The sequence below is a fragment of the Coptis chinensis genome, chromosome 4 (assembly GCF_015680905.1).
Source record: "Coptis chinensis isolate HL-2020 chromosome 4, ASM1568090v1, whole genome shotgun sequence".
NCBI classification, from domain to species: domain Eukaryota; kingdom Viridiplantae; phylum Streptophyta; class Magnoliopsida; order Ranunculales; family Ranunculaceae; genus Coptis; species Coptis chinensis.
The window spans coordinates 3,003,002-3,024,596 of record NC_141459.1 but is presented as its reverse complement, the minus strand read 5'-3'; the positions used below and the strand labels follow the sequence as shown (position 1 = coordinate 3,024,596).

Genomic DNA, 21,595 nt, shown 5'->3' with positions numbered 1-21,595 from the left:
GAGATCCCCCACCCTTACTTCACAATACTTCACATACAGTCTAGGCAATTGTCGCATACCAAATTTAAAAAGGATATTATAACTCCATAGTATAAATAGCATTACTCGTTAAGTGGCTCATTCAATCAACAAATTAAATAAATAAATTAAAAAAAAAAAAAAAAAAAAAATCAAAGAGCTGCTAACTAAGCTTCATAACAAACTATAGTCTTTAGCTTTCCATCACTTGCACCATATTCTCAATAAGCCCTTCTGTAGCATATAAGGAACCTGCAACGAAAAAAATTCTTTTAACAAGATATAATTTGATTCTAGGATCTAAAGATACGATATATTTAATAAACAAAAATTGTTATCGAAGGGCACCATACATGAGTTCATCACATTTGAAGCCATGAAAAGCTAGAGTATAATTATCCTTAAGACAATTCTAAGCATGAAGTAAAACAGTCTTCTTCCGCTCAATACCACACACATAGCTGTGTACACCTTAACATGCATCATAACCTTATAAAAAAAATAAAGACTAGCTCCTTAATAAATCTAAACATGGTAAAAATGTATAATATACCGAGATACGAAAAGATGACTTTGATCGGTTAGAACAATTAGTCTATTTACACCGAGTGGTTGTGTAGGTACATGGCTGAAAATACATGACTTATTAGATTGTTTGGTGTGTAAGTCAACCAAGTATTGGAAAACCATATATAAAGAATTAATGTGTTATCATTTTCCAGATTAATGAAGAATATGACATGCTACTTTAGTAACCCAATATGTATAAATTATGAGGAGAAGATCATCAAGGTAATTCTATAAAAATTAAGGACCTATCATATATCTTCCTAGATATAGTGTAAACTGAACTATAATTGAATGCCAAATTAAATGAATAACTTTTTGTTTGTCTTCCATATTAATTTCCCTAATTATTGTTTACTCATAATCTAGATAACGGTTTTTAAACATCAAGATAGTAACGTTCAAACAAGTCTCATTTCACAAAAAACTAAAATCAAATAGTCATATTATAATGTCCGATAACCAATTCCTTACCCAAATTGGTATTTCATACTAGCACATCAATCTATGTCATAATGTAAATTAATGGAAGCAATTGTATATAGTTTACAAAACCGTTTATGAGCCTAGGGATAAGACCTTAACATTCTTTTGGGGAGTTCAAGTCACAAATTGTGTAAAGGTACGTTGACATCGATTCATCAAATGGTAATACTTCAAGACAATAAGTGGCAAAGTGGGTAGTGTCCCCCAACTAGCTTGGCCATAGCCCATAGGCACAATTCATGAAGGCTTAACAGTAAAGGAAGTCATTCAAAACAGAAACAAAACTACCATCTTTGGGATAAATATACCAATGATATTCATTACCTTCAATGACTAACTAAAAGAAACCTTCACTTGTAGTTTGCAAGTAAGAGATGTCTAAAAGGATAACTAAAAAGCAAAACAAACAAACTCAAAAAAGTCGTTAACAGCTGGAAATCTAGAATAATACACAAACTAAAATTTCTACGCTGGTAGTGTGATCAATAAAACAGTTTCTCATCCATATGTACTTCTCTATATGCATCTCTAACGTCAAGAACAAATGACTAGCATCACTATTAACCATTTCCTGCAAGTAAACCCAGTTCCAATGCACCAACAATCACTATTAACCTTTTTCTTTATATCTAATCACATTTAGTTTCCCTATTATAGTGAATCAATGGTCAAAGATTTTACCTTAGGATCTCTCCTCCAAGCTTGGTAGGCCATACTGCCATAGCCGGTGTAGAACGATCCATCATATGTATCCATGCCGGACCTCCATCTTTCACCTCCACAAGTTGGCATAACTATAATCAAATCAATACGATTTCACTTCAATTTACGCTAGACACCACTTAGTAGTATAAACTATTAAACATTTCTACCGAATTCAATAACAACCAAAGTGAAACTGAGATATGAGAGTAAGTCAACTACCTTCGATGAATTCAAGCTTGGTTTAGAGCTAGAACTCAATGAAAATGGCGAAATTGAACCAAACGACAATGAAGAATCTTTTGAAACTGAAAAAACCTAGTTTATCTCTTCGTAAACATACCTATTATAGGCCTCCAAACCCATCCAATAACAATCCCAATTAATAATGCAATCCACAAAGGACCTGCATATGATACCAACAGTTCCAATACTTTCCAAATTGTTTGGTTTTCATCAAATTCAACCAACGTTGATACCAAAACCATTATAAACCATACAATCAATACAAAAATAATAAAACTAATACCTCTAGACAAGAAAAATCACATAAACACTTACCAACCTAGAGTCCAATAGCCTTATGCTGCGTCATCTCATCTCATCCCATATCATTCTGTCATACAATATTGTTTTGAGTTGCATATAAAGGTAATCAACATAATCGACGTGAACAGAAGATAATCACTAGACTGTCACAACAACTTTGATACTTGCTTCAAACAAAGCAAACCAAACTTAAGAATGTCGTGTACTGACTTCTCGATCCATATACCTAACCATAACACTCGGAATTCCAACCATGCACGCTAATATTCAAAACTTACCAAGACTTGCTAGCATTCCAATAAGTTTTTGCAACTCTAGAAAATATTCCATTATACTGAGACTATATGTATATTTTTAATAACATATGAGAAGGTATGTAGAGACAAGTGTGACCTGTTTCCATTCTCTTTATATTAACCATCAAATTATTAATTAACAAAAATTATATTACTATTTGACTACTTACTTAATTGTCAACATGCCTATCGGAACAATGCAAAATTCCTTTGGCGATGAATCTTTCAAGGTTTGGAGTATAAGAAATTAAGAGGGTGATGAGTGATTGCTTTAAGGATCTAAAAATCTTAGCCGGTAGGCATATTTATGTCAAAACCCGTTATGTATACTTAACCAGTTTACTGCAAAACAGCCTAAAAACCCCAAAACCACTATACTTGAACAACTTTCTTTTCTCCATATATAAACTAAACCTAAGAGCCAATTTCTTAGTAACTAGTATATTCCCTTCGAACTAAAACCCCAAAACCACTAATTTTCTTAACATTTCTATCTCAAATTTAGAAATAGCTAATGAAAACAGAAAGATAGTAATTACTCAATACCGTCTACCTTAAAAAGGGATTCTGAGCCAAGTTCGTGGAGCTCTCTTGTACGACAAAGCCGAAGAAGAGTTACCCTATTGTAAACACAAAAACAAAATAACAAAGAAATGAGGAAATAAGCAAAATTGAAAAAAAGAGATTAAAGTTACCTTTGAGAGTGCATTCACAAAGACCATATCTCCTTTGAATTTGATTGCACCAACACAAAACAAAAAAGAAACGATCTTTTGAGAATTTTGAGAAGAGGATTTGGTGAGAAGAAGATGGGATGAGTTAGGGTTTAGATTTTGAGTCAAGTGTTTGGTGAGAAAAATTTTGGGGTTTTGAAATGGTTCTTCTTCCATTCGGAATCGATCCCCATGGCTCACAAAATCAAGCGATTATATCATATTATATCATATTATATCCAATTATAATTGGGCCCAAAAGCTAAATAACCCAAATATATATCATGTCTTCATCAAATTTGTTACCAAGGAAGAAACCATCAGGCACAAACTCTAGCTTTCTGTTATAATATTTCTTTCTACTATACCTGCTCTGTTGATTAATTTGACAAGTGCATGTATTTGCAAAGACTTGTCCTCGCTTCTTGAATTTATTTGATGTTCAGAAAACAATTTGTCGGATCTTTGATCTTCGAATGAAGATTTATTTTCTGTAGCAAATATAACAAAGGTACCTTTGACTAATTTAGCATGAAGTCCTAAATATTTTTCGGGCTATATACCATGTCTATTTTCTAGTCGCTTTGTTTTTCTTTTTTTTTCTTTCTCGTGTAGTTTAGATTTTCATAGCTCGTCGGTGATGATACAGAATCCACGATTCATCCTTTAGTGGTCGTGTTCATTATTTATGGTGGTTGTTCACATACAAATTTGGTTTTATGGCGTAGTTGAGGAAATGAGTCAAGTGAAGAGAAGTTTTCTTGGACATGAACCGTAGAGGCGGGCGTTGGCTTACAACTTAACATGTTCACATCTAATCAACTGGTAATGTATCGCTACTAGTATTCATTTCCAAAGGTTCAAATCAATTTTCTCGAGATACCTTACTCTTGGAACAAAAAGGAGATGCAACCTTGTTCATGCCCCTTTGGTTGACACTTTGAGCTTCTAACATTCTTTTTCAGTTTGATTGACAGACTAAAGCAATTTAATGCATTCCCAAACCAAAGACTCCAAAGACAATTTTTGACAAAATTGGATTCCTTGATCTTCATGTAGTAGTAGTTGGACAAATTTATTTTTAATGCCTAATCTATATTGAACTAATCTATATTTGACAAAATTGGATTCCTTGATCTTCATGTACTAACACTTACTAAATTAATCTATATTTCTCACCCTAATTTTTGTTCTATTTAACATTGTGGTTTTATTGTTTGTGATTAACCCTTCATGTCTCTTGTGTAGTTATGGGACCTGGTCATCCTTGACGTCCATATGCTAGTGAGCAGCCTCAATCCAATCAAGGGTGGTTCTTGTATGGGCGATAAACTCATTCTTTTAATTTGTTTTACTTTTTTTATTACGTACAAATACCTTAATTACCTTCCTTCCGACTATTTTTGTGTGTTCTAAATAGCTTCTGCAGCCAATCGTAAAAGGATTAGAGGAAGGGCAAAAAATAAATATCTTACAAAACACATAAAGCGGGGTGGCGGAAAACCAAGAAAAGAGATTTTTCCTGGGGAAACGAGGCTTATAGGCGATTGGAGCCAAGAATGGATTAATGAGCTTGGCATCATTTCTAAGTATTACATTCCCCCTTTTGCCCATAAGTGGAAGGATGTGGATGGTGATGCAAGAACACTTCTTCATGAAAAAAGTTTTGGTAAATGAGTAAGGCAACTTTAGGACTACTCACATATCTTGGACTATTTAAACTTAACCCTTTTCGGCTGGAAACACCCGAAGCACCCAGTTATAACTATTCACCATCTCCATTACCCAAACCATAATACAACACCATTACTCAAATATTACATATTCTTCTACACCATTACCAGATCTGAAATGGATCTCAATATCCCAAAACTGGGCATTACATTCACAATGCAAAAATGGGTCGGGTTTGAGGGAATGGGTTTGGGGTAAGGGGTGATAATTTGGCCTTTAGGCCCTCAACCCGCCCTGACCCGGCCTTCAAAATTGCATATTCAATCCCTCAAAAGTTGGCACCCCTCACAAATTTGAGGGGCGGGCCAGCCCAACCCTCATGTCTATAAGGGGAGGGCTAGGGCCTAGGTTTTGAAGTATGAGCTCGGCCCTCATTAAGCCCTCACCATCCCTCGTACGTTTTCTTATTATTTTACATTACATTTATATATTATACTTTAATTATCTAAGTTGTATAAAAAAAAAATTCACTAAATTAATTTTCAATAGAGGATATATTATAACATAATATATATGTTTTATGTAATTGATTGAATGATAGGTATATAAGTCATACATAAAAGCAAATCCAACCTAACAACATAGTTAAGTATGAAAAATATAGATGTTTTAAGAGTATCATCTTTTCCACCATCTCTATCTCTTTTTTTCTAAAAGCATACGAATTAGTTTTGTATACTTAGTTAAAATTGATATATATATAATCAAAGTATGATAAAAAAAATATATAAAAAATCACCAAAAAAATTAAGTAAACTAGTAATGTATAATTTGACCCGGCCCTCATTTGGCCCTAAAAAACGAGGGTCGAGAGGTGGGTTAAGGGATTGAGTTTTCATGTCATAACCGTACTAGACTTGACCCTTAATACAAAATAGGAGTGGGCTGACCCGGCCCTCAATCATGAGGGCTTTTATGGTTTGAGGGTCTGGCTTGCCCGGCCCGACCCTTTTAACACCCCTAGTTTGGAGAGAGAGAGAGAGTGTGGGTAGTTTATTAGTTGAGAGAGAGAAAAAGAAGGAACGAGAAAATAGAAGAGACAAAAAAGAGTTTAGTGAGTTAGAGGGACCGAGTAATGGTAAGTTTGGAGTGTAGAAGTATAACAACTTTTGTCATAAACTTAAGGGCTTTTTAACTTAACCCCAAAGTATACCCCTTTTGAGATAACCCCATTTTGAAAATCATTCTTGATTGCCTCCACTCTGTCAATATTTTGTGCAACAGACGGGGGTATTTTGTATATTGATAATTTTGCCCCTATATCAAATTTGTTAAAACCCCCCATTTTTAACATATGTTTTGTCTTTGTAAAAACCCACTCTATACTTGTCACACCCCGAATTTCGACAGAATTCGGAAAAACAATATTAATTTCCAACTCTTCGATTTTCGAGGTGTGATGCACTCTCCACTTCCAAAGACCCATAATCTATTTAAATATGCGGATAATTAAAAACCAATAAATTTTTTAAAATAAACAAAAGTCCTCTTCATAACCAAAAACTCACAAATAAGATTAAATTACAAATCTCCTTTCACCCTCTTTAATTATAATTACAACTGAAAATACAAAACCACATTTGTCTCAACTAAAAACTATTACACCTTAAGGGAAAACAAAATATATTCTGAATGCGACGCTAACGCAAACCACAAGCAACAACCAACCTTCTTCCACACTTATCCCCGCCAAGACTTATCAACTATGTTCATTTAATGAACACACCTGAGCAAGCAAACATGCAAATCGGGTCAAAGATTATAAACAATGCCGGTGTGTGGTAGCCCTAAAAATACCACATATACTTATACATATATTTACACAATAAATAAGGCAGCTTAGTTCCTCCACCAAGCCTTTAACTTCCCACTAACCACACAACAAACCATAACCATACGATAATAAAAAGGCATTTAGTTCCTCCACACCAAGGCCTTTAGGTTCTAACTAAACTAATAACCAAACCAAGCATATTCTATACTTTACCGCATTTCATGCTCAATTACTGAGTGGGTCGTCTCTGCACAAGTAATTAGTTTGACCCACCCTTCTGCAAAACCATATACAATCTTATATTGAAAGATATATCATTAACCAACCTAATGCCATAATTATATTATTTAAGGCTTTCTTTGCGTGTCCCTAAAATCACGTCGTATCTATGTCTTACCTAGTTTCCATGGCTACCACAATCCCTACCCAACGCCGAACATGTACATCCACATGCCTCTCCTCACATAATGAACCACTCCGTGCGTAGCTACCCTAAGCGGATATCGCGATACCAGTAATCGTCACCTCAATTTCGGTGCATTGAAAAACATTATTTGTTCCCCGCCTCTTCGATCTCCGAGGTGTGACGACTCTCCACTCCCAAAACCCAACAGCTTTTAAATATGGGATAATTAAAACCAATGAAAATTTTAACTTAAACAAAAGTCATCTTCATTACAAAAACAATTTACAAATGAAAAATGCAAATAACCTTATCTCAACCGAAAATCTATATCACCTCAAAGGAAAACAAAACACAACTCGAGATCTGAATGCTAACGAAAACCACAAGCAAAGAACCAATCTTCTTCAACACTAAACCCGCCAAGACTTATCAACTATGTTCATTTAATGAACACACCCGATAAGCAAACATGCAATCGGTCGAAGATTATAAACAATGCCGGTGTGAGTAGCCCAAAAATACAACATATAATATACATATATATACAATCCATACGGCAGTTAGTTCCTCCATCGAGACGCCTTAACTTCCAACAACTAGTACAACAACCTTAAGAATAATAATTAAGGCAGGTAGTTCCTCCACTGAGGCGCCTTAACTTCACACTAACCACACAACAAACTATACTCATAATAAATAAGGCATGTAGTTCCTCCATCGAGGCGCCTTAGGTTATAACTAAACAAATAACCAAACAAACATATTATATACGTACCTCATTTCATGCTCAATCACGAGCTCGTCTCGCTCTGCAAGTAATTAGTTTGACCCACCTCTTCAAAAACCATATATAATCATCTATCTACGATACATCATTAACAAAAACATATTACCATAATTATATTAATTAAGGTTTTCTTTGCGTGTTCCTAAAATCACGCCAGATCTATGTCTTACCTAGTTTCCGGCTACTACAATCGCAACCCAACGCCCAACATGTACATCCACATGCCTCCCCTTTACATAATGAGCCACTCCGTGCGTAACTACCTGAAGGGATGCCGCGACACCGTAAATCCTCACACGGAAGCCAAATCTATGTAAGTATCGCTACTATTCGGCATAAAAATATTGCATGCATCATCGTTCTATTTTGCGAACGGAATAATCAAGTTAATTATTCGGCTACGCCAGAGGGCCATTCTTTTATCAAACGCCGGAAGGCCAATCACATCTTACGCCGCGGCCATTCGAATTTTAATCGAACGCCGGAAGGGCCAATCACATTACTTACGCCTCGGTCATTCGATTAACCAAACACCAAAAGGGCCAATCACATTACTTACGCCAAGGCCATTCGGATTAATCAAACGCCGGAAGGGCCAATCACATTATTTTTACCCGAAGGCCATTCGGATTAACTCAAACGCCGGAAGGGCCAATCACATGAGTTGTGGTAGTCGTTCTAGGATTTTCGTTCGTGAATTTATTCAGTGTCATTCATTTATGACTCACAAATATTTCACTATATCATCATGCATGTCAAATACATTATTGCATTAAGCCATAATATTTAGAAAATATCTCAATTATATCTCATAACCACTTTCATTCTTTCACGTGCAACATATTATTGCACTTCTGTGGCACTCCCCGGGCAAATATTCACCAATACTACTACCTCATAGTAAGCATCTCACATATATACTAATGGAGTGTTTATACATTTATTTCTCCCAAACATATTGCATTATATATATATCCCAACATATTATATAATATTACAACATCCACGCCAAATCTTAATTAGATAATGACCACCAAATTTATACAATTTACAACATAAAATGCAAAGACAATTAAATGCGGTCCACGCCTACAATCAAAGCCCAATATATATATGCTTTACACACTACTCACGTCAAATCTAAATTAGATATTGACCAACCAAGTTATACAATGTTCGGCAACATTTTATTATTATAATAGTCCATAAAATCAAATATGAGAAAAACTGGAAAAAGTCAACCGTCAATGGTCAAAGGTCAGCGGTCAAAGTCAACACATCATGGTCAAAGTCAAAGTCAACACAACATGGTCAAAGTCAACACATCATGGTCAAAGTCAAAGTCAACCCATCATGGTCAAAGTCAAAGGCAACCCATTATAGTCAAAGTCAACGGTCAAAGTCAAAGTCAACACATCATGGTCAAAGTCAACACATCATGGTCAAAGTCAAAGTCAACCCATCATGGTCAAAGTCATCACATCATGGTCAAAGTCAAAATCAACATGTCATGGTCGAAGTCAAAGTCCAATGTCAACGGTCAAAGTCAAACTGGCATGGTCAAAGTCAAACTGTCGTTTCCATGTTCAACTGGTTCAGGGTCATAGCCATGGTTCATTTGCTAAGGTCGATGCGGTATGGCTCATGGGCTCATGATTACTTTTAAACGGTTCGGACCCAACTAGCCGGTTTCCAAACCTTAGACCCGAAAGTTTAAATGTTGAAAGACCCATATAGATCTATTTTAAGTCCTATGGACGCCTGTGCAAAACACAATTAAAATCCGCCCAAAAAACTTTAGACTTTGATTGGCCCAAAACAGCTTAAGTGGTTCGGTCCAAAATCAACCTAAACCGCCCAAAACTTTAAATTAAACCGGTCCACAAAACAAATCTAAGTTACGCCCAAAGACTTAAAAAGAAAAATGGACCAAACCAACTAAAAAGAATCCTACCATCCAAACAAAACAAGCTAAGGCCCAATAATTGAAACTAGAATCCGCCCAAACCAAAACAACCTAAAATCGGCCCAACAACAACCAAGGCCCAAGCCCAACCCGACCAACGTGTCTTCTTCTCCAAATTCCCTCACCCCTCAAGAAATTTTCTTCACCGCTTCCGGCCACCACTCACTCCAGGACTCTAACCCAAACCAAAACCAACTCCGGGTTTTACAACCCCGAAAACCCCATCTTTTGCTACCCTCAAATCTCGATTCCTCACCTCCAAAGACCACCGAATCGCTACCACCACCCTCTCACTTCCTCATCACATCGGTTTCATTCCTCATCGAAAATCAACAACCTTTAATGAACACCACACACTTTTTGGATCACCGAGATCACTCCCCAAAATCAGATCTCGACCGCCATTAACACAGTTCAAAGCTTCACACAACACCCAATCTCCAATCCACCATCACCCCACTACCACCATTCATCAAACTCCCAACCCACCATACCAAATCGCAGCTCAAAACATACAAAAAAACCAACACCACCACGCACCACAAAGATCCGCAAGATACCATTCTAACATTTATAGGCGGAGGAGGAGGTTTGGGGCTCGGCGCTCCATTAATAACCACCTACGAAGTTTTGGATAGTCCTATAATCTAACAAAACTAAACACTAACCATAAGAATAATTTTCAAGAGACGAAAGCGTAACATGAAAACGCATTTAACATGGTTTTGGAGTAAACCGCTCTATATACGAGAAAAAAATAAGAAAAATAAACCGTTCACAATAACAGTTTATATGGACAAAATGACCGTAATATATCGACATCGAAATGTAACCTAACTGGTAGAACAAGCAAAACCTATATAGCTTGGACAGTAAATTCGTAATCTAAACAGACAAAAATTATAATTTTAGTAGTGGTGAGAGATAAACTCTACTCACTTGTATTAAAACCCGAAGAATCCCTCGTCGTCCGAGCCGTCAAGGGCTCCATCCTCCAAAGAATCCAATTTTTTATCTCCCATTTTTTATTTTTATTATTCTCTTTAACCCTATTTTCCGTAACAATGTGTTTATATACTTGGGTCCAAACCCAAGCCAACACGCACTTCGGGCCCAAAACCAGGCCCACGTATCCCGAGTCCAATCCGGCCAATTTTGAAAATAAATAATTTAATTAATTAATAAATAGATAAAAACGTATTTTAAAAATACGGGCGTTACAGTAACCCTCACACGAAAGCCATTATGTGAGTACTACCACTATTCGGCATAAAAATATCGCGCGTCTCATTCTAATTTTGTGAACGGAATAATCAAGCCACTATTCGGCTATGATTGCCCTACAGCAAAAGGGTCAATCCACATCTCATATATACACCCTATACAGGGGCCAATCATATCACATACACCCATCACAAGGGCCAAACCCTCTGAGTTGTGGTAGCTAGGTTCTAGGATTTTCGTTACGTAATTTATTCAGGTGTTATACATATATATATCTCATAATAATGCTTGTTCTATCTCATGCCAATATACTTAATTGTACTGAAGCTCAACGTTTCTCGTTATAATAAAAAAAATCCACATTATCACGTGCCAATACTATTCATTGCACGATATTCAAGCATATCTATATCAAATCTCAAAACTTATTATTTCACGTGCCAATCATATATTGCACTACCCCATATGGAATATATCAAGCCTTCATAAATACTACAATTCATTTAAGTAGCAACTCATAATAGCAATCAATCATGTAATGTATTCGTTCAATATATTTATGTGAACTCAATTCACCATCAAAGCCCAATACTAAAGTCTATGAATCTAAGTCCGTATGTAGTTTAATTCTCATAAAAACGTATATATCTAAGTCTTATAAGAATTTCCCTCTTGTTACGTGCAAATATTTATATGTTTTACACACTACTCACGTCAAATCTCAATTAGATAATGACCAACCAATTTATACATGCTTCCATAACATTTTAGCATTTGCTTTGTCCATACAATTTACAACATAAAACGTAGCACAATTAAACATTCCACAGTCCACAATCAAAGCCCAAAAATCTAAATATTTAAAGACCCCATTGGATCCATTTTAAGTTATATGGACCGGCCCCAAAATAAATTTGAAACTGGCCCAAAGAAAGCTAATTAGGTTCGACCCAAGCTAACAAAAAAAAATGAAACTTAAACTGGCCCAAAACTTTAATTGATTCGGCCCAAAGAAATAAAAGAAATTGGCCCAAAGACTAAACTGAAAATGGCCCAACACTAAATAATAAAATCTGGCCCAACAACTAATATAGAAACCGGCCCAAAATAAAAATAGAGTTTTGACCCAACCAAACAAAGGTTTAGGCCCAAGCCCCAAGCCCAAACACATAAACAGTATCGTCTTCTCCCTCCAGCAGCTCTCTCCTCCACCACTTCCCATTTCACCCACCAACTCTCCTCCTCCTTCCCTCTTTTTACCCAAATGTTTTGACCCTTGTGAAAAATCCTATCTTTCCATACTCACAAAACTCGATTCCTTTCACCTCCAAAACTCGACCCCCAACCGCCATTGACACTGTTCAAAGCTTCCCACAACCCCACTCTCCAACCAACAACCAAGCATCCATCCCTAACACCTCCGACATAAACCAACAAATTAAAAATCACCACAACAACAAGAGTTCAATAAAAATAGTACAGGCGACGCCATTGATGCCGGATTCCATTCCTTTCGCTGGGCGACACCATTGACGCACCTTCAGAGCTTGAACAGCTCCCTAACCCATGTACCACCACAAACCTAACATCCATCCCTAAACCCCGACATCAACCAAACATCAAAATTGTATATCAATTCAACCCATTTACTGAACGATACTTTCTAGGGGCTTTAGTCGCCATTAATGGGCCCATAAAGCTTCGACAGTTTCATTTCAATATCCGAGTTTCACAACAGTTCAACAAGTTTTAACAACGACAGTTCAACAAGTTCTAACAACGACAGGACAAACAATAATGACAAGAATGAGCGAAACCTTGAACAAGAAAATTATAATGTGAAATAGAAAAACTAATCTACTCACCTTAAGCAAAGCTCAACGAATCCATCATAGTCCTAATCATTGCAGACTCCAATTCTCTAGCAATCGAGCTTTTATCTCCTTCCATTTTATTTTATTTTTATCTAAAACCCTATTCTCTGGAAAAAAAAAATGAATATATACCTGGGTTTGAAACCTAAGCCCAACACATACTCAGGCCCAGAAATCAGGCCCACATATCCCAAATCCAATCCAACAAATTTTAAATTAATTAATTAATAAATAAATAAATAAATAAATATAGATTACAAATACGGGCGTTGCAATACTTCTCCAGTCACAACTTCTTAGCGCCTCGAGGATCAAGATCTCACCAAGATTACCCAACATCGACACCACCTTCAGTCCCAGTCACCACAACAATTCACATACGAGTACACAACACCGCCATCGTACACCACCAACAATCGCTACCACCAATCACAACAATCTCTACAACATAGACGGCACAACACCACCACACATAATCTCCACGCAATCACCGCACAATCAATTTAAAATCTCCACACCTTCAACACCATTTGCTTCAGTCAGCAATCACCATCATCACCCAATACTTTGCACCAGTCACGGTCTTCACCACACAGTCCACCTTCGGCACCATCTCTCAACATCGAACCTGACTGCACTACACCAGTCAGCACAACCATGCCATCATCTCCACTGTCTTCACTACAACAAACCAGTCACCACCACCTAATCAATTTACCACCTGTCACACCCCGAATTTCGACAGAATTCGGAAAAACATTATTTGTTCCCCGACTCTTCGATCTCCGAGGTGTGGACGACTCTCCACTTCCAAAACCCATAAACAGGTTTAAAATATCGCGGATAATTAAAACCAATAAAAATTTTAACTTAAACAAAGTCATCTTCATTATAAAACAATTTACAAATGAAAATGCAAATAATATTATCTCAACTCAAAATCTATATCACCTCGCGGAAAACAAAACACAACCTCGAGATGCAATGCTAACGCAAAACCACAAGCAAAGAACCAATCTTCTTCATCACTAAACCTCATTAAAACTTATCAACTATGTTCATTGAATGAACACACCCGTAAGCAAACATGCAAATCGGTCAAGATTATAAAAATGCCGTGTGAGTAGCCCTAAAATACAAATATACTTATACATATATATACATAATCCATAATGCGCAAGCTTTAGTTCCTCCACCGAGGCTTTTAACTTTTAACCACTAATACAACATCCTTAAGTTCAATAATCTAGGCAGGTAGTTCCTCCAATCGAGGCGCTTTAACTTCCCACTAACCACACAACAAACTATACACATCATAAATAAGGCATGTAGTTCCTCCATCGAGCGCTTTAGTTCTAACTAAACAAATAACCAAATTAACCATATACAAATCATCTATCTAGATATATATATCATTTACCAACATATTACCATAATTAGATTATTTCGTGCTTTCTTTGTGTGTCCCTAAAATCACGTCAGATCTATGTCTTTACCTAGTTTCCCGCTACCACAATCGCGAAACCCAACAACATGTACATCCACATGCCTCCCTTACATAATGAGCCACTCGCGGCGTGAACCACCTCCCGAAATGGATGCCGCACACCGTAAAATCCTCACACGGAAGCCAAATCTATGTAAGACCGCCACTATTCTCGATAAAAATATTATGCATCATCGCTCTATTTTGGCGAACGGAATAATCAAGTCACTATTCGGTTACGCCAGAGGTCACCGGCCATTCAAATTAATCGAACGCCGGATACCGGGGCCATTCAGATTAACCAAAACGCCGGGGGCCAATCACATGAGTTGTGGTAGTCGTTCTAGGATTTTCGCTTACGTAATTTATTCAGTGTCATACATTAACGACTCATAAACATTCCTTTATATCACGCGGCAAGGTCAATTACCTTATTGCACTAAGCCACAATCTCTAGAAATATCTCAATATATCTCATAACCATATTTCATACTTTTCACGCGCCAATATCTTATTGTGACTACACCACACTCCCGAAAAATATTCACCAATGCTATATTAGCATTTCACATATAAAATAATGGAGTGTATATACATTTCTCCAAGATATCAGATTAATACAACTATCCTAAAGATATTATATCATGTCACAATGCTTCAACGTGATCACATACATTATAACGATTAGGAATATAATATCTCCTAACATCTCAATATCGCCACGGTCAAAAATACACAATATCAATGTCAAATCTTTATTAGATAATGACAACCAAATATATACAAGCTTCCACAAAGATTTTATTAATATATAGTGTCCATATAATATACACATAAAACGTAGACAAATAAATAAATCCACAAAAGGTCACAATTAAAGCCCAATATGTATATGCTTTTACACACTACTCACGCCAAATCTAAATTAGATAATGACACAACAAAGTTATACAATATGGACAATATTTTATTACTATATATATCCATATAAACAAACATATGAAAAACCGAAAAGTCAACATTCCACACCAAAGTCAATCGGTCAAAGTCAATGCCTAACGGTCAAAAGGTCAACACCTCATGGTCAAGGTCAAACTCAACATGTCCTGGTCAAAGTCAACATGTCCTAGTCAAAGTCAAACCGTCCCGGTCAAAGTCAAAGGTGAAAGTCAACCGTCCATGGTCAAAGGTCAAAGTCAACCGCCAAAGTCAACTGGCGATGGTCAAAGTCAAACCGTCCTAGTTAAAGTCAAACCGTCCTCCGTCAAAGTCAAACTCAACATGTCTCTGGTCAAAAGTCAAAGGTGTATGGCTCGTGGGCTCATGGCTAAGGTCATGTTCGGACCTAACTGCCAAGCCCAAACCTTAAACCCCGAAGTCTAAAAGTCCACTTATTTATTTTACCCCCGACCCAATTGATTTATTTTAAGTCCTATGGACCGTCCCCTGCTATATTAAACGGCCCAAAATAAAGTTGATCGGCCCAAAAGGAAACTAATTAAACCGGTCCAAAACACAAAATGATACGACCCCATCAATTTAACTCAATCGGTCCACAAATTAAAAAACAAATCCGGGCCCAAAACTTTTTGAATTAAACCGCCCAACAATACAAATAAGAGGTTGGCCCAAGCAACTAAAACAGACCGCCCAAACAAAATAATAGAATCCCGCCCAAACCAACTAAACAAACTAGGCCCCAACCGATTTGGCCCAAGCCCAAAATCGGTCAACAATCAGTCTTCTCCTTCCCAATTCTCTCCTCCATCACCACCAAAATCCGCCATCCCAAATTTAATCGTCCACCCAAACAAACCAATCGGTTTTACTCAAAAAGAAAAACCCAACAACTTTAACAAAACCGAAAACTCCAATTCTTAACTTCACATATCGACCCCGAAACTAGATCTCGAGAGTTTTTCGCCGCCATTAATGGCGTCCCCAACCTCAAATCGACAAACCCATCATCCCCTCAATCAATACTCATAACCCCACACCAACAACCCATTCAAATACTGAAAATAAATACAAAACCCAAATCCTTCAAGAACACAAGAACGCCATTAACGGCGGTTCAAGCTTTCTCCCACTTCACAACACTCAATATTCCCATCACTACAAACCATTCAATCCATACAACTCGACGGTAAACCTTCGATTTCAAAACCCGGCGGTTTAACCACCGATCTCCCAACCCGACAATCCACCAAAACAAAAAGCGACCCACGCACAACAAGAAAACAAGTTCAAAACGAAATTTAGTTTGGGGTTTGGCTTCTTAATGCCCTTTTTGTCGCTTCGACGGTTTAACAATTTTTTCAAGATGAAAGCAGATCGAATGCTAGTAGCGATATGAAAGGGGACAAAATACACTCTCAACAGTTTAACCAAAATAAATTATAAAAACGGTCCGGAACACTCGACAAAAATTCAGAATACTAAACCGACAAAAACATAATTTTAGTAGTGGTGAGAGATAAATTCTACTCACATGTATGAACAAAAACACTTTAATTTCTCCGAAGTCCGAGAAAGCCGTCAAGGCCCACCCTCCGTAAATCCAAACTTTCATCTCACTTCCATTTTCATTATTTTATTATTTCTCCAACCCTATTTTCTAGAAAAATGTGTTTATATACTTGGGTCCCAAACCCAAGCCTAACGCAGACTTCGCCCAAAACCAGCCCACGATCCCGAAAATCCAATCCGGCCAATTTTGAAAATAAATAATTAAATTAATTAATAAATAGAAAAAATATGTATTTAAAAATACGGCGCATAAAATATACATATCTCAAAAAGAATCTCGTCCCCGATTCTGAAGTAAAGCTATACTGAACGTAAATGTTGGTTATTAACTTAGAACCTATACCGTAATGCACGTTGATTAAACTTAAGCAAGATAACATTGGTATTAATTATTTTAATAATTCCAGAATATATATCCTCATGCCATTACAAAACCTATTATAGTTTAACTGTCTATATTAAAACAAATTATTAATGTCACTTATACGCAAGATAAACATATCCTATCTTTTTAGCATGTATTTTCTTGACACGTAGCAAACTCTACGAAAATTAATATTCTACTTAAACTAATAAATCATATGGGATAAGTTCATCCATGCATACAACATTATGGAGTATTTTATTATCACGCATAAAAGAAAAATTAGTGTCCTAGCACACTTAAAACAAAAGTCACTCATGTCATTGATACTACAATAAAACTTTATATTTACTTTAGTCATGCTCTCAGAAATATTAAATTTAAAACAACCTTTGAATCCTAATTCATGCTTGCAAACCGGATCAAATATAGCACGATCCAAAAATAATTTTTTTTTTCCATATTCATCTATCAAAATCATATAGACTCAAACAAAACAATTCATAATAAATACCGAATATGCAAAAATCATGTGAAACTAATTTAACAATATTAATCAATCATGTCATAATTTATAGGCACGACACATACTTATAAGACAAAATTAAAAATCCATTTGTTGTTGAAATACGATCATCCTTATATTAAGACATCCTCTACATAAATTCCAATATAGTTTAAAAATAACAATTATCACCATTATTTTAATTAATCATTAATAACGTGACCTTAAGAAAAACAACCTACACATGCATGTTTTCTTGGTAAAACAATATTAATCATCACATACGCACGGTAATACTTCACCTATATACAATAATATAAAAACGTGTATACGCTAGTATACACATCTCAAAAAGAATACACGTGTATACACAAGTATACACGTCTCAAAAAGAATACACGTATATTTTATTATTATATTCAATCTATTTCTAACTAATCACCTCTAACAGATTAATCTCTTATACTTTTAAAATACTATTCATCCATTAACGTGTAATGAAAGTGAGGCGAGATAGTTCCTCCAACACCGAGGCAATTAGTTCCTTACTTAGTACGTCACAAAGCCATCAGATAATACAACTCATTCAATATAGATTAAAATATCTATAGTTTCTTGAATAATAACATAACACTCAAATACAAAGTTCACAAACATGTTATCACACTTAATCCATAATCCATGTGAAAACGAACACCAACAAGAAAACAATATTACAGCAACACACATAATTTTGATCAAATCCATTAATAATTAACATATTACACATATAACCACTCCTTATATGATAAGGAAAAATAAAAATAATTTCATATCCACTCCACAAGAGTAACTAATATAAATATACACATTACACTTACAATCCAATCAAGAAAAATATTGACTCTCTTTGTTTCTATATCTCTTTCATTTTATTTGTAAAAATAAAACAACTAAATTTAAATAGTTTTGAAAATAAAACTCCTTAAACACTACCCATAACCACGATCCGAGAATCACCTAGACTCACCCTAGTCTAAGCTAACCAAATGCTCGATATTAAATCGGTTACACCTCGAATTTCGACAATCTGAAAAACATTATTGTTCCCCGACTCTTCGATCTCCGAGGTGTGACGCGACTTCCACTTCCAAAACCCATAAACAGCTTTTAAAATATGGATAATTAAAACCAATAAAAATTTTAACTTAAACAAAGTCATCTTCATTATAAAACAATTTACAAAATGAAAATGCAAATAATATTATCTCAACCGAAAATCTATATCACCTCAAGGGAAAACAAAACACAACCTCGAGATGAATGCTAACGCAAAACCACAAGCAAAGAACCAATCTTCTTCATCACTAAACCTCATTAAAACTTATCAACTATGTTCATTGAATGAACACACCCTTGATAAGCAAAACATGAAATCGGGTCAATTATTATAAAATGCCGTGTGAGTAGCCCTAAAATACAAATATACTTATACATATATATACATAATCCATACTACAAGCAGCTTAGTTCCTCCACCGAGGCCTTTAACTTTTAACGACTAATACAACATCCTTAAGTTCAATAATCTAGGCAGTAGTTCCTCCAATCGAGGCTTTTAACTTCCCACTAACCACACAACAAACTATACACATCATAAATAAGGCATGTAGTTCCTCCATCGAGGCTTTTAGGTTCTAACTAAACAAATAACCAACCAACCATATATAAAATCATCTATCTGTAGATATATCATTTACCAACATATTACCATAATTAGATTATTTCGCGCTTTTCATTGTGTGTCCCTAAAATCACGTCAGATCTATGTCTTACCTAGTTTCCCCCGCTACCACAATCGCGAAACCCAACGCCAACATGTACATCCACATGCCTCCCCTTACATAATGAGCCCACCCGCATGTGAATCCACCCCGAAATGGATGCCGCGACACCGTAAATCCTCACACCTAAGCCAAATCTATGTAAGACCGCCACTATTCTAAGATAAAATATCATGATCATCGCTCTATTTTGGCGAACGGAATAATCAAGTCACTATTCGGCTACGCCAGAGGGGTTACCCGGGCGCCATTCAAATTTTAACCGAAACGCCGGTATGGTCGCCTCGGCCATTCAGATTAATCAAACGCCGGAAGGCCAATCACACGAAGTTGTGGTAGTGTGTTTGTGGATTTTCGCTTACGCATTTAATTTATTCAAATGTCATACATTAACGACTCATAAACATTCCTTATATCACGCGTGGTCAATTACCTTATCAGACTAAGCCACAATCTCTAAAATATCTCAATATATCTCATAACCATATTTCATACTTTCACGCCAATATCTTATCAGACTACACCACACTCCCCGCAATATTCACCAATGCTATATTAAGATTTCACATATAAAATAATGGAGTGTATACATTTCTCCAAGATATTGATTAATACAAACTATCCTAAAGATATTATATCATGTCACAACGCTTCAACGATCACATACATTATAACGATTAGAATATAAATATCTCCTAACATCTCAATATCGCCACGGTCAAAAATACACAATATCAATGTCAAATCTTTTATTAGATAATGACAACCAAATATATACAAAGCTTCCACAAAGATTTTATTAATATAAAGTGTCCATATAATATACACATAAAACGTGAAGACAAATAAACAATCCACAAATTCACAATTAAAGCCCAATATGATATGCTTTTACACACTACTCACGCCAAATCTAAATTAGATAATGACACACACAAAGTTATACAATATGGACAATATTTTATTACTATATATATCCATATAAACAAACATATATTTAAAACTGGAAAAGTCAACATTCCACGCCAAAAGTCAATCGGCAAAGTCAATGTACCAACAAATCCAAAAAGGTCAACACCTCATGGTCAAGGTCAAACTCAACATGTCCCGGCCAAAGTCAACATGTCCTAGTCAAAGTCAAACCGTCCCCGGTCAAAGTCAAAGGTGAAAGTCAACCGTCCATGGTCAAAGGTCAAAGTCAACCGTCAAAGTCAACGGCCGATGGTCAAAGTCAAACCGGGTCCTAGTTAAAGTCAAACCGTCCCCGGCCCCACAAAGTCAAACTCAACATGTCTCTGGCCAAAGTCAAAGCGTATGATTGGCCACGTGCTCACATGGCCATGGTCATAGTTCGACCTAACCTGCCATGCCCCCAAACCTTAACCCGAAAAAGTCTAAAAAGTCCACTTATTTATTTTACCTGACCCAATTGGATTTATTTTAAGTCCTATGGACTGGTCCCAAGCTATATTAGAAACTGGCCCAAAACAGTTAAGTGATCGGGCCCAAAGGAAACTAATTAAACTGGTCCAAAAACACAAATGATACAGCCCATCAATTTAACTGAACTGGTCCACAAATTAAAACAAATCCGGGCCCAAAAACTTTGAATTAAACTGGCCCAACAATACAAATAAGAGGTTGGCCCAAGCAACTAAACAGACCGGCCCAAACAAAATAATAGAATCCGGGCCCAAACCAACTAAACAAACTAGGCCCAACCGATTTGGCCCAAGCCCAAAATCGGTCAACAGTGCTTCTCCTTCCCCAATTCTCTCCTCCATCACCACCA

The 21,595-nt window shown here is 36.2% G+C and overlaps 1 protein-coding gene across 5 annotated transcripts; it reads right to left on the bottom strand.

Annotated features, from left to right (window-relative positions):
• Window positions 1-102: 102 nt before the first annotated feature.
• LOC147501218 (uncharacterized) lies at window positions 103-3,563 on the bottom strand. Of its 5 annotated transcripts, XR_015219788.1 has the most exons (6): window positions 3,314-3,563; window positions 3,172-3,238; window positions 2,335-2,389; window positions 2,117-2,179; window positions 1,753-1,865; window positions 103-270 (listed from the first exon to the last, which is right to left on the bottom strand). XR_015219788.1 is itself a non-coding variant. In XM_086603781.1 (3 exons), exons 1-3 carry the CDS (start codon window positions 2,259-2,261, stop codon window positions 223-225), a joined length of 306 nt encoding a protein of 101 aa, XP_086459907.1. In that variant the 5' UTR covers window positions 2,262-2,328; the 3' UTR covers window positions 103-222. The 5 variants fall into 5 exon arrangements, 1 of the variants encoding a protein (XP_086459907.1); XR_015219789.1 differs by lacking the exon at window positions 3,172-3,238 and having other exon boundaries at window positions 3,314-3,358; XR_015219790.1 differs by lacking the exon at window positions 3,314-3,563 and having other exon boundaries at window positions 2,339-2,389; window positions 3,172-3,311.
• Window positions 3,564-21,595: the final 18,032 nt, after the last annotated feature.